The following is a 13,918-nucleotide window of genomic DNA, read 5'->3' as shown; positions in this document are numbered from 1 at the left end:
TATGTCCCTCAAAGCACAGATTAGCCTGAGAGCTGGTGACTCATCTTTTCATTAGCACCTCTCCCTCTGATAGTGGTTTGTCTACAGTGAGAGCAAGTCTCCACATGCATGCAGTCAGTGGTGAAAGACTGGAGCTTCTATCCTAACCTAATACTGAACTGGGACAGATCCTTGTGTCCTGGAAGGGGCTATCCTCTCCATAAATCATAAATGGACACCAGTGACCAGACTGGGAGAGAGCTCTGCATGCGGCCCAGTGAATCCCATCTGCTTTGAGGGTGGGAAGAAATCCTTGACATGGAAGAAACAACATTTTTCAGATGGCTCCTATACCCCACTCTGAAGTTTTCTGCAAGTGGATTTCAGCTCTTTTTGCAATACTAAATGGAGGGAGATGACAATGGCCATTAGTGATGCCATATGTGGACTATTTAAATGAAAGGTTTCTCTGGAAAGCTATAAAAGAGAAAAACAACCTTTAAGCAGGACTAATAAATGTCAAGAGGCATGTTACCAAAAAAACATTGAGTAGAAGGGGAGAAAAGGATGGTGGGAACCCTGTGTAGCACCATGTAGTCTCCTGGAGCACAGCCACAAAATGATACCCCAAGTCTTGTAATAAACAGCTGACAGAGCTGAGATGGGAGCAAACTAGGACAGGGATCCTAGGGTTTTCTCTCTGCCAGTTCTTCCTCCCAGAGGAGGCAGCAGTGGCTTTAGTTGATTAAAAATATGAAAACCTCTGTCTAAAGCTTAATTAGACATTCTCTCTTTAATTTGAGGAAATGGAAAAGCCAAGGAGGAGCTTTACTGCCAACACAGGCACTTTTAGTTAGACTTATCTCTTTCTCTCTGTCCATTCTTAAAGGGCTGGAAGTACAAGATGGGAAACATCCTCAGCCATGAGCTGGGTTGTCCGTTTATGGTTATGTTTTTTTTTCCTTCTCTACTGTGCTTCAGGCTATTTATTCATGCTGGAGGCTTTCTAAATGGCCAAGGGAGGGTGAGGGTAATGTGGTGAAGCTTCTTATCCTGTCCCAAGAATGGGGTTGGTCACTTCTCTCCCCAGCCCACCCCCTCACCTTTGCTGCTGTTAGGTTGCTCATTGTGAAAGCTAAATGGGTTTGGGTTGAAAAATAGATCCATTTTGTTTTAAAAGATTTATAACTTGCCAGTTAAGTTTTTTGGTGTATGTTTAAAATTCTGAACATTGTAACTAAGAGTGAAGTTTACTTTTTCAGGCCTACTGTTTATTTAAAATTGCTTTGAGGCATTACTGCCAGCATTTGTTAATGGTAAAATAGTTGCAGAAAGAACTATTTCACAAATTTGAAATGCTGTTCATATTCCCTGAGTGAAAGTGTTTCTTATTTTGTACCTGATTTTTGTTCTTTGCCTATGGCCCTTCTAGCACTTGACGCCTTATTCAGTCCTGCTGGATTTTAATTGAATGCAAAATTACCCAAAGCTCAGCTTACTTTCATGAAAACTATTTTGTAATATGTTACAATTTGGATTTCCTGACTCCAGCTACTGCAGCAGACGTTTTGTGCAGAGATGTGCTTTCTTTTGGTGTGCATAAAACTGTCTTCTGAAAAAATTACTCTGCAAGATGCAAAGCTCTGGTACAGAATGGTGGTAATGACAGAGATATCTATCAAGGTAATTTCATGATGCTCAGTGTTGCTTTGCAGTTTTTGTTATCTTTGAGCGAAATCACTCCTGTTTTATTTTCCTTCTGTAGTGGCATATTGAGCCCGTTTATCAGCACAGAGAAATTTAGGTTGGAAAGGACCCCTGGTGGTCATCTGGTCCAACCTCCTACTCAAAGCATGTTCAACTAGATCAGGTAAATTTTTCCTTGTATCTAATTTGAATTTCCTGTTTCCCAATTTTTGTCCATTGCTTCTTGTCCTCTTCCTGTGCACCTCCAGCATCATCTCTGCACCCTCTAAGTGTAGACAGCACTAAGGTCTCCCTGGAGCTGTCTCTTCTCCAGGCTGAACAAACCCTTAGGCTCTTGTGTCTCCTGTGCTTCAGCTCCCTAAACATCTTGGTAGCCTTTCACTGGGCCCCAATGTCTGAGTCTATAATTAGGGGAAGGAATGGGAGGGGATGTGATAGCCTTGTCTGATGAGGCAGTGGCTGCTCTGGGGAATAGTGACGAGGAAGTGATCCAATAGATGAGAAAGAATAAAAGCCCAAAAGCTGTGCTAGGTGTAGTCTCCATCAATGCATTTCATATCCACAGGTCTGTATTTGCTGAGGTGCAAGATGTCTGCCCTGAGGCTGATCTCTAACAGAACCTCCCACCAGGCCTTGTCTAACTCAGATTACACCTGGGACTACGAGTACTATGAGTACGGACCAGTGTCATTTGAAGGGCTGAAGGCTCATAAGTGTAAGTTCAGTAGAGACATGCTTCATTGCAGCTGAGCTTCCTGTCTACGGGTTCTATTCTTCATTTGAGACTGAATATTGTACAAAAAGATCTCTCTCCTAATTCCTAGGATTCTCTGCAATTAACAGTATCTCTCTATTTATTAGATCTTCATTATTGTTTATTATTCTGTATCCTTTTGGTGGCTGTTCTTCTTGGGCATGAGAGAACCATGGATTTATTGGCTGTGGTAGAAATTTGTCAATACTGAGGAATTGACTGTCAGGAAACATTATCAACAACAAGTTCAGATATACTGCTGCTTCTGGTGACTGCTTCGTACAATCAGTGTTTCTTTGTTTTTGTTTCTATTTGTTTGTATTTGTTTCTATTAATGGTAAAAAGGCAGTGGTTACTTGTTCAGTTCTGTGTTACTTGTGTTCGGTTCTGCTGATAGAAAATAAATTTTAGGTTTGAAAATAAGAGAAGAATTTCCTCCTTCTGAACAAACTTGCCATTGGTACTTTCTTCATAGGAGGAGTGTGCTAAATTCAGCATTCTGTTAATACTGGAGCTGTTTTACAGTAGAAGCAACAAATGAAGAATAAGGACCAGAGAGATGAAAAATATGGATTGGAATTGGGAGAAAATGTAACTAGGACAAGCTAATACAGCTGGACCAACATTTTTCTAAAAACTAGACAACGGATTTGATGATCTTTCCTTTTAGAGGAGATGATTGTGAGGCGAAAACAATAAAAGAGGGGAGAAAAACCAGAAACCAACTCAATTGCCTGATGGGTCTTGCAAGCACTACTGAAGAGAAAAAAACCCATCCTGTTTCTTTGTTTCTGAGCTAGATACAAAGTGAAAGGATTTGATCCCCAGTCTTCAAAGCTTTGGGGAAGGGTCTCCATCTGGTGCTGGAGCACTGGTCCAGGTTGGATTACATACTTTCTGTCTCATTTGTCACAATGAGCATTCAGATTGGGAAAAAGTAGTGCCTGCACTGGCAAACAGCAGCTCAGAAAGGCTGAGTCTCCCTTGCTTCTACACAGCAGCTTTTGGGGAGGCTCTGCAAGGGACAGAACAAACTTGCTGAAGTTATTAACACTTCTGAAAAATAATAGAGTAGAATTTGCTTTTTATTTTTTTCCCTCCAAAAAGTCTGCTGATTGCTGTCTGTATTTTTACAAATTATAGCCACTAGAAAAATGTGGGTTAGCTTTTATCATGTTTTTAATTTATCTTCCATTCTTCCACCTAATCAGAGGTCAAACCTGATAGCAAGGATTACTGGTTGCAAAGATCAGCCGAAATGTTATGTACACACCTTCTTTTCAGCTCGGCCTCTCAAACAGCATGATGGGACAAAAGGTATAAATGACAGCTGCCTCTGGATTGCAGAAGGCACAGCTGCAAATCAGATCTTGGATTGCCATCGAAGTGACTGCCATGCTGAGCATGGCAGCTGAACTTCCCTGTCTGGCTGTGCTGTTCATAGAGCAGAAGGTCCTGGACAGCTCTTAGAGAATGGGACAGAAGTAACAAGTGCTTTTCAGATGGAACTTGATGAAAAATGTCATTAGTAGTACTTGAATCAGTGATCTAGGAAGTCCCTTCTGGTTGTGGTGGATTTTCTTTAGTTTTTGTTTGTTTCTTTGTTTTAACTGATAGATTAGAGTTGTCTCTGTTTAATTCATTGTTATTACATGCATCGCCCAGAGGGCAGAGTTTAATCTACTAAAGGAACAGTCTGTGTTGTGTCTGGGATGATATTTCTTGACATGGTGTGTTCTTGTTCCAGCTGTTGCCAGCAGAGATGAGATTGTTGTGAAATGTGGAGGCAATGTGATCAGATATGAACTTCTCCGAAATCCTAAACTGAGGAGAAGGAGAGGAGATTAAACAAGGGTTACATGAGGAGCAAGACCTTGAATACTTACAAAGAAGAGGTGTCAATGAATGCCTGTAACTTATGTTGGAGAGTTCAACAGGGAATGGACTCCAGTTTAGGTGATTTGATTTAAATATAAAGGAATTCAGAAGCCTGTTTTCTGAAAGCAGAGAAAAATTTATTCGAAGTGACTCATGAGAAAAAGGATTGACAAAATAATCTACCACACAAGAATAGTTTTCTTAAAAAAAAAAAAAAAAGATGCCACAGTGATGTTTCAAATATATGCCTGCAAAAAAGGGAAAAAAAAAGCAAAAAATATGTTCTGCTGGAGGAAAAATGAAGGCAGGAACTAGAAATCAGAAAATCTGGAAAAGTAGGGACCAGATATTTTGTACATTAAAGCTTTAGAAAGTAAATAGACAAAGACAGCCAGAAGATACTTGTAAGTGGCAGAGATAAGAACAAAATGACTTTTTGTGCCTTTGAAAATGGGGAAGCCTCAGTAATGTTAGTGAGAGGCAAAATAGGTAGGAATGATAAGAGGAGTTAAAACTGCTGCCAGGATATTATGAGTCTGTGTTTTGAAGAAAAGGAAGGCTGAAACTGCAACTTGAAAATGTAAAAGTATCCCATGACTATCTATTTGTAACTTTGGGCAGTATAAATGTCCCTCATACTGTATTTTTTGAACAAAATTTGTGTTATGTACTGTTAATTTCAAACAAATATTTAGAATTTAGTAGGTTTGAATAATTTCCACTTAAGTGAGTGAGATCTAAATGAAATATTGAAGAGAACTCAGGTCACCTGCTTGAATTTTAAACAAATTCAAATAATGTAATTTATACAGCAGAGAGTTGGAATTTATACAGCGGAGGGTTGGAAGTGTGTCAGGAGGCACAATAAAACAAGGAAGATGTAGTGTTAGGCTCAGTAAACTTAAGAATTCTGTTGGGAGCAGGAACACCAAACCAACCACAAAACAGGCTTGTTATTCATCACACAGTGCTAGCAGGTGTGATTTTTGTGGGGAGTAGTAGTTTATCAGAGCCTTGATTTTCTTTTTTTCTTTTTCTTTTGCTTCCTTTTAGTTAAGTTTTTCAGCTTGATTGATATAATCTATGTGTGTCTATTTTAGTCATATTAAACGCATTTTACATTCTGGTTGTTAATGCAGCTGCATATCATCCAAGCACGTCTGACTAATTGGAAGGTACTAGTAGCTATAAATGGCTAAGTGGTAAATTTTTTAAAGGGATTATTGCTTCTTAGATGAAATCTGCAGGTACTATGAAGTCCAGCAGGATGAGCTATTGCATATTAGAAGGTCAACCATAAGGTGTATCTTGAACCACCGAATACAGGCTGTGCTTACAGAATGATTCTGAAAGTAATTTAGGGCACATAATATATGGAATTACAGAAATAAACTCGTGGCAGAATGCTTTAAGCAGAAAGGAGTATTAAAAACTCCTCCCCCTCCATCACAGAGACCTATGCTCAAACCACATTCCAGTTATTTTACACAGGGTGTTGAGAGGGGAGGATATGGCACAGGAGAGATGGAATAAATATTGCAGTGGGAGACTGGAAACTTAACCTCCTTAGCTTACCTGAGAAAGGGATTATGGAGGGACTTCATTGTGATAAAGTATTTTCACAGGGAGAAAATCTCAAGTTGCAGCAGGCATTTTGACTTTGCAGGGAAAGAGAGAATGGTTTGAGCTGATTACCAGTTTCCACATCTGCCTTTCAGCATGGAAAGATATTCAGATATTTCACAGTGGGAGCATGATTAACAGCTGGGGTCAAGCACCAGGCAGGATAGCTGATTCCCTTTTTTTCAGTGTCTTCAGTTAGCCCTGTAGGAAATTCAGAAGTTCTGTGCTGTGCCTGCTGCACTGGGTCAGACATTACAGCCAGTGAGGATCTCTGAGGTTTGGTAGTGGCTGTGTGAGAGGTTAAGGGTAGAAAGGACTCCTGTCCTGACCAAGCCTTCCCTCTTGCACGTTTGTATGTAATGTTTTTGAACTTCTATAGTGGAAGTTTTGAATACTTGCATAAGCAAAGAATAACTAACTGAAATGATGTGAAAAAATACCTGTGTGCTGATGGGTCCTGGACCAGGTGATACTGTGTGTTGGTGCTCTGTAACTTTGGTCCATGCTAATCAGTTGATTGTTGTCTGGAAATATGTTTGTCCCACTTGGACCCCTCTAAATCAAGTTCCTGGAAACAGTAGGTACAGTTTATGCACACAGGTAGAAACCCATGCTGTTCCCAATGACTGCTATATTTGGTTATTGCACTGGTGTTTTTCTATTGATTAACTGGTTGGTTGACTTTTTTTGCCCAAATCTGTTGCACTCCTCTGACATTGTATTGTTGCTGTCTATACTTAAGTTGGAAACCCAAACTGAAAATTATTCAAAAACATCTTGTATCTGTTGGTTACTGATATTTAGTGAAGCAGCAAATAGTTTTATCTGTGGTCCTGTTTCTTGCAGAACGCTCTGTCTTGCCACTAAAAGGTCTTCCTAAACATATTGCATCAAAGAAATCCATTTAAATCCAGAAACTTAATGGTCTGGGGCAGAAATAACTTAAAATAGCAGGAGTCCAGTTCTACAGAGACAGAGGATTTTGTGGAAAATAAATAATTCTCTCTTCCTAGTTCTAGCACTGAAGTTTTTTCCACAGCAATGCTTGGAAATGGGCCTGGCATCACATAGGGATCTCCTCTTATTTTACTAGCCAAGAGAATTGTCTTCCCTCTTTTATCTACTGTCTGGTTTTTCTAGATATCAGTAAAATTTGGTCTTAAAATGCAATTTTCAATGGCAGCTTTCTGTTTAAAAATACATGAAGATAAATTTGATTATCCTTTCTCTTTGTCACCCAGAAACAAGCTGCAAATTGTTTTGGGTTTGCACTCATGCTGCGTGTGGAAGGCAACTTTTTGCAAGTGCAAGTAAAATATTGATCATCTTGTTTTCTCTTTTTTTTTTTCCACCAGATTCCATTGTGATTGGATTTTGGGTTGGTCTTGCAGTTTTTGTCATCTTCATGTTTTTTGTCCTGACCCTGCTGACAAAGACAGGAGCACCACATCAAGAGTGAGTCTGAAAACGGGAGTAAGAAATGCAGCCTACTATGCAGCCCCCAAACAAGCAGTGACAGTGCTGACATTGTACTGGCTCAGCCTCATCTTAGTCTGGTCTGTTCTTATGAAACACTGCAGTCTGTCTTCATTTCAAGTAATTTTAGCGTTTTCACTCTGAAAGGATGTTTTGGGTAGGCTGCCAAACAGGTGCCTTTAGATTACTGTTTTGGCAACGGGTGGGATGGTTCTAGGTAGGCTCAAGTTTTCATGGAGTGAAAGTGTGAATATCAACAGAGTATATACAAATAAAATGCAGTGCAGCTGTTGAATTAAGGAAGCTGAAGCCTGGCTGGTTTCCAAATGTTTGTGTGTTCAACTCCAAAAGACAGATATGGGTAGTATTTGCAAAATCTTCCCTTAACCCCCGAGGTCTCAGAGTGTCTTAGTTTCTGCTGAGAAATTGCAATAGATGCTGAAGTACAGATCAGCTCGACATTTCTCTAAAGCCAGGGTCCCTTGAAAGTCCTCTATTTTTTATTCTTTCTGGCTGATAAATATGTGCAGACCATGCCTTGCCTCAATGCTCTATCTGCATTTGCATGGGACACAGGCTGTCAGTGTCCCTTCCTCTGAGAAAATTTGAACCCACATCTCCTCTCAGGCTTCTGTGCCATAAAGTGGAAATAAAAAGCCTCTCTGGAGTGTGAGATTGCTTGCAGGCAGGTAGCAGTGATGAGAAGCTGATTGTAAAAGGCAATTGCTGGTGCTTATCGCTTCCTAAAGCAGCCTATCTCTGCCTCCTGGAGTCCCTTTGCTATTTAATCACATGTAAAGTGGCTCTGAAACTCCTTGTAATAGCACAACTCTAGAGACAGGGTCAGATGTATGTCTTGAGTCTCTTCTGTGATCCTAAAGTTTTGCTTCTGTGAGGAGCAAATAGTGGCAAAAGAATCCAGCTTACCAGAACTGACTTACTGGTAGTTTTGCTTCCCCTACAGACTATTAAGAAGTAGCCAGACATTTCCCCCGAACAGATTTTAAATCCCTGTAATTGTTGGTGTGCTGCCTCTTTTTCACAAAGACCTCATTTATTAGCTGAGCATGAGGCTGGATCCCATGTGGATAATTTGAAAGGGGAAAAAGTAAAAATTACATATATAGAGAGAATTTCATATGGCTATTTGTCAAAAATTTTTACGCTTGTAAAAATTTCCTTTCAGGTAGCAGAGGCCTGCTTGGTATCTCCCACTTTTTTCTGCCTTTTTCACCAATTTTCTCAGAACATTGTCCTAGAGAGTTTGTGAAATGTCCACCTTTGGTCAACTTCTACATCCACATTGGAATGCAGAGTTGCCCTTGCCCTCATCATTAGGCTTGAGACCTCCAGAAGTCCCTTCTGTCCTAAACCTTAATGTAATTTTTCTTTAGTTGCTGGAAAGAGACCAATTATTCCTTTCTGTATTTGCTATAAACCTCTTTGCAGCTTTGGGAGCTGTGTGCCTGAGTGCTTGCCCACTTGCTATGCATGCTGAGTTGGCACCTTTAACAAATCTGAGCACTATTTTTTTGCCATTTGGTAACGAAATGTGCATGGTACTGAACATGGATCCTCCAGGGATATACTAAGTGCAGTGAATACAGTTGTGTCCTCTTACTTTTTTACATGTATATAAAAACTGGACAATAGCTTCCTGTAAAACCAGAGCAGACTGGTTTTAGTTTGCCTGCATCTTCTATTTTCATACCTCACTGGACTCTTCACGACTCGGTGTTTCATTAGTGGGCTGTCTTGAGACCTCCTTTAGAAATAGATGTTAATGGGATTCCTAGGTCTGGGGAGAAAGCCAGCTTGATTGATGGATGAAGTCTCTGAAGTCTCCAACTTCAGTAAGGCTCTTTGGCTGTTCTTTAAAGTACCATTAATATGAGAGATTAAGTGTAACTGGGCTCAGATGGATGGATCCAAAGTAGAATAGTCTGATTTTTTTCTAGTAGTATGATTTCTTGGCTCAGTATAAAGGGATGTACTTTTCAAAATTACACAAGATGTTCAGAGTTAGGTACGTTCTCAGACCAGAAGGGTCAGGATATGGATGGAGACAGGCAGAAATTTAATCAGCTACAGAAATTATGTCTGCTGCATTTCTCCTTTGTTTGCTTGCATATATATTAGCTTGTGCAACCAAAAAAAAATTGTTGGCAATCTCTGAATTTCTGTCCAAAAAACGCTCTCATTCATCACTCAGGAGAGGAAAGCATGCTATATTTGTTTCTGCATTTGAAAATGTCTTTAAGAGCTCATTTGTGCAACAAATGCAAGAGTTCATGCAACCTATCTGTACAAAATATTGGCTGATGTGATCTTAAAGCAGTAAACATTAAATAACTGATTTTTTTTTTTTTTTTTTAGAAGTCAGTTGACCTTGGTTAAGTAGAACTGGGATCTTTGAGGCTACTTTTTTTGAGTGTTCTGAAAAGATACCTGCTGAGGTGTTCTTGAGTATTGTAATGAGCAAGACTATGCAAGTTTATACTCTAGTTTTAAGAAAACATAATAAAATTCCTCTCCAAAATACAAAGATGGTGTTTGTGAACTTCACAATCCAAAAATATCACTGTATATTAGATTGTGTGTTCCCTGCTCATGAACATAGGATTATGCTTCATCATATATCCTCAACATTCGGGTCACTGTAAAATTTATTTGCATCTTCTATTTGTCCATTAAGATTAGGTTGCCACTGCCAGTCTCGTGTGCCCCTCTGCATGATCAGCCTTTGCTCCTTCACAGCTCACTGGATTATGAAGCACTTGCCACACCTATGCAGTAATTTTACTCCTCTAGAGGATGTGTTTTAAGCTTTCTTCTGCAGTCACTTTGATGCCATGAAGATTTTTGCCTTTTCTTTTATACCCCTGTTATACCTTTTTACAACTTCTGTATTCTTAGTGCTTTTTGCCTACATTCTTGGACTTGTTTGTCAAGCTAAGAGACTAAACATTTTAGAAGCTTCGTAGTTAGGGATCAGTGTGCCCCAGACCCCAAGGTCCTCTCCAGAACACATTCTGTAAACCAAGATAGAACCATCCAGGGGAAGGTTCCTTGGGGAGGGGGGCTCACTTGAACCTCTCATTGGGGAATCTTTGATAGATATGCTAATTAGTAAAACCTATAATGTTATGCCCAATGTTGGGGGGAGGGGCAGACAGACAGACTTGGCAGGGTGCATCTCAATGCACATGACCTGGACGTGTACACCTAAGGATCCTTAAAATAAATACCAAGGTAAAATCCCTTTTCCCCTTCTAACCGTGTATGACTCTTGATTTTAAGACCAGGAAAAGGCATCAACTTCTTCCTGGCCTTACAGTGCTTGTCCTTCTTTCTGTGCTTATTTGCCACATCCACTGTCTGTGACATAACGCTACCTAGAAACTCTTGGGACAGATTTGCCAAACTATATATGAAACTTAAAAGTGGCGCTTTTCACTGCATTATAAATACATAAATCTCAGTTCAGAATTATTCCAGGCTGTTTGCCCCCTGCTGTGTATACAGTAGATTAGTAGTTAGTTACCTGTCAGTCTTACATCAATTTAAATGTTATTCTTCTACCTGGTTCCCTTTGAAATGCAGAATGAGCCAATACAGTCTTGACAAACTAGAGAACTGCTTTGATTTCTAGGCTAGTGGAAGTGATGTTGTTAGGACAGAATGCTCCCTTCATGTAATGGAAGTAAATTAGCTTTTGAGAAGAAGGGATCTTTAAGATTAACTGCACCTGAAAGACTAATGGTAGGTATCCTGTGAACTTGAAAATTTTAGTGGGTAGATTTCTGAAGGTGTCATCTGAGGCTTTCAAAAGCTTGTGGGCACTTAATCTCCTACTGCAGGCTTGAGGAAATACAATTAGACTGAAAAACTCTTAAGTGCTGGGTGGACCTTTAGGTGTCCAATTATCTGACTCCAGTGTCATTTACTACATCTTCAGATGTAAACAGTATGGTTTATTAATTCCTAACAAAATCCATATTCTAGGAACATGTTTAGATTTTCATTGCTCCTTCTCTGAATACCTCCACTGCTTTTCAGATGCAAATAACCTGCGTTTTGTGATTACAGCATATAAATTCAGCCTGACAAAGAAGGAATCTTTTCTCAGGTCCAAATGGCTCTTGCACAAGTCCATGCAGATTGGTGCTGGTTTGAGATAAGATTTATAGAGAAAACTGCCAAAAAAGATGTTAAACTATCCTTCCTGGGCTGCCTGGACTGTTAAGACTGCCAGCCTTTAAAGCAGTCTTTAGTTCCAGCTCTCCTAATTTGGAAATCTGAATGTCATTGATTGAAGTCAGTGGAAAAGATGGTTTGATGTCTGGACAACCAAGCACTCAATGCCTTTAGCAAGAGCAGAGCTGGCTGTGCCTCAGGAACATTTTGTCTATCAAGGACTTCTCTCAAACTGTTCTTGTAAGCCATTTAAAAAAATTGTTACTACTTGATACTACTTGAAATCAAGAGTATTTCTAAACCCGTTCAATGAGGTGATTATTACAGTATATTGATTACTAGAAGTGGCATTTAAGAGTGCTGGCATTAACTTATTTCCATGGAAAATTATCATGACAAATGAAGACTTACTATTGTTCAGCAGAAAATAACAAATAGTGCTGGCTTACAGGTCTGTGGTAGATAAACAGGTCTGTGGTAGATAAACTGTAGGGTTTCCTTTTCTCCTGATCATAATGGTTGCTGAAAAAAAGCTTGTTGATAAGAACTCAAATAGTTCCACTTTTACTGTATTTTTTACTGTATTTTTCTTTTCCCTCCATAGCAATGCAGAACCTTCTGAAAAAAGATTCCGCATGAACAGCTTTGTGGCAGATTTTGGGAGACCTTTGGAGTCTGAGAGAGATTTTTCTCATCAAATGGCTGAAGAATCCCAGTCACTTTTCCATTTCCATATTAATGAAGTGGACCATATGAACAAAGCAAAAGACAGTCAGAAAGGTCCAAGTCCGGAGAGTAATATCCACTTCCAGGAGGTTCCCAGAAGCTGTGGAGTGTTTGAGGAAGACCTACATTGTCTTACAAAATTTAACATTCCTAACTTTGTGAACACTGAGCAGAACCCTTCATTAGGTGAGGAGGATCTCCTCATTTCAGAGCCACCAATCATTTTAGAAAGCAAATTGGTTATGCAATCTTCCCATCGGATCCTTGACTGAAAAAGTATTTAAGGTAAACATCCCCGTTATTGTCCAGCTTGAAGCCTTTCTTGGCCTCCCACTCTTTTGACAGAAGGTATTTCAGACGTGTGCTTTTTACTGGATGTAAGACTGGCTGTACTGATAGAACTCAGTTTAGACAAGAAGTAAGACACTGAATGCTTTATTATGATGCCTTCTGTGGTCTAAAACTTTTGCCCAGTGTTATTTGATTTTTTTTTTGTTTGTTTCTTGTTTTGTTCTTCATTTTTAAATGACTGCTTATGACCAGCTTCTGAAGGATAGTAATTTACAAGGACTGTGAAGGCTGGAGCCTGGCATTGGGAGGTGTATGAGAATTCCTTGGCCAAGAAAAGTGTAAATCTCAAAGAAGACTGAAGAAAGGAATAAACAGCCCCTGGGGAAGTTCTGTAGTTTCTGCTACTCCCTATCAGGATGCCTGAAGCTGAGCAGCCCAATAAATATCTGCTTGGGATTAACTTCAATTTCTGATTCCTAACTGCTTTTCTGTGCAGGTTATTTTTACAATAAATTTACAAAGCTTCCAGAGGGAATACCTTGCAAATTAAATTGTTTGGTTTCAGTGTTTACAAAATGCTATCACCACCTGCTGCTGAGTAAAGGCAAATTGGTGCCTGTAATTATACTCCAGAGTGACACCACAGCAGCTGCCCCATGATGACATGGAATTAGTCATCTACACACAGCACAAGCTGTGATTTGACTCTTTTTTTTTTTTTTCCCCCCTGTTAATTGCTGATGTGAATTTCCAATTTAGTAAGTACAGGATTCAGTAGCTAAATCACAGGATATAAGAAAAAACCTATTTTTCTTTTTCCAATAAAGTTACTACATGCAAATGGTGGTGGTATGTTAAGCTGGTGTTACGTGTTGCCTATAGGTTGAACCTTCCTGTACTTTTTGGCTTTATACATGGTCATTTCTTTACTCATTGGCCAGTGAAGTGCTAGCAGGCTTTGAGTTGTTGAGAGGACCAACTCCAAAAATGTAGCTAAACTGTGCTTGCTCCATCTTCTTTTTGTACTCAGCTGGGATAGAGTTGCAACCTCAGCTGTTCTCCCAGTGAAAGATTTGGTAAGGATTTAAATAGGTGTAGTTTCAACCTTTATTTTTTAGAGGTGGAATAAAGTTCTGAACCTTTGAGAGTACTTAAAATTGTATTTCAGCTTTCTTCAAAAGATGGTAATTAGTGACTGAATGGTTTTAGAGCAAGCATATAGGATGCAGACGTACCAGGTTCAAACCCTTTGCTAGATTTTGAGTATGCTCTGCAGGAAGTTCTTAA

The 13,918-nt window shown here is 39.5% G+C and overlaps 1 protein-coding gene across 1 annotated transcript; it reads left to right on the top strand.

Moving 5' to 3' along the window:
• Positions 1-2,274: 2,274 nt before the first annotated feature.
• On the top strand, positions 2,275-12,612 carry MRAP2 (melanocortin 2 receptor accessory protein 2; the record flags this gene model as incomplete). The annotated part of the gene is made up of 3 exons (XM_082277289.1): positions 2,275-2,401; positions 7,297-7,396; positions 12,219-12,612. 3 exons carry the CDS (start codon positions 2,275-2,277, stop codon positions 12,610-12,612), a joined length of 621 nt encoding a protein of 206 aa, XP_082133415.1.
• Between the last annotated feature and the right edge of the window lie 1,306 nt (positions 12,613-13,918).

This window comes from Coloeus monedula, assembly GCF_965178545.1.
Source record: "Coloeus monedula genome assembly, chromosome: 2".
Lineage (NCBI taxonomy): Eukaryota > Metazoa > Chordata > Aves > Passeriformes > Corvidae > Coloeus > Coloeus monedula.
Note: the sequence above shows the minus strand (reverse complement) of the source record. Positions and strands in the feature narration are given on the sequence as shown.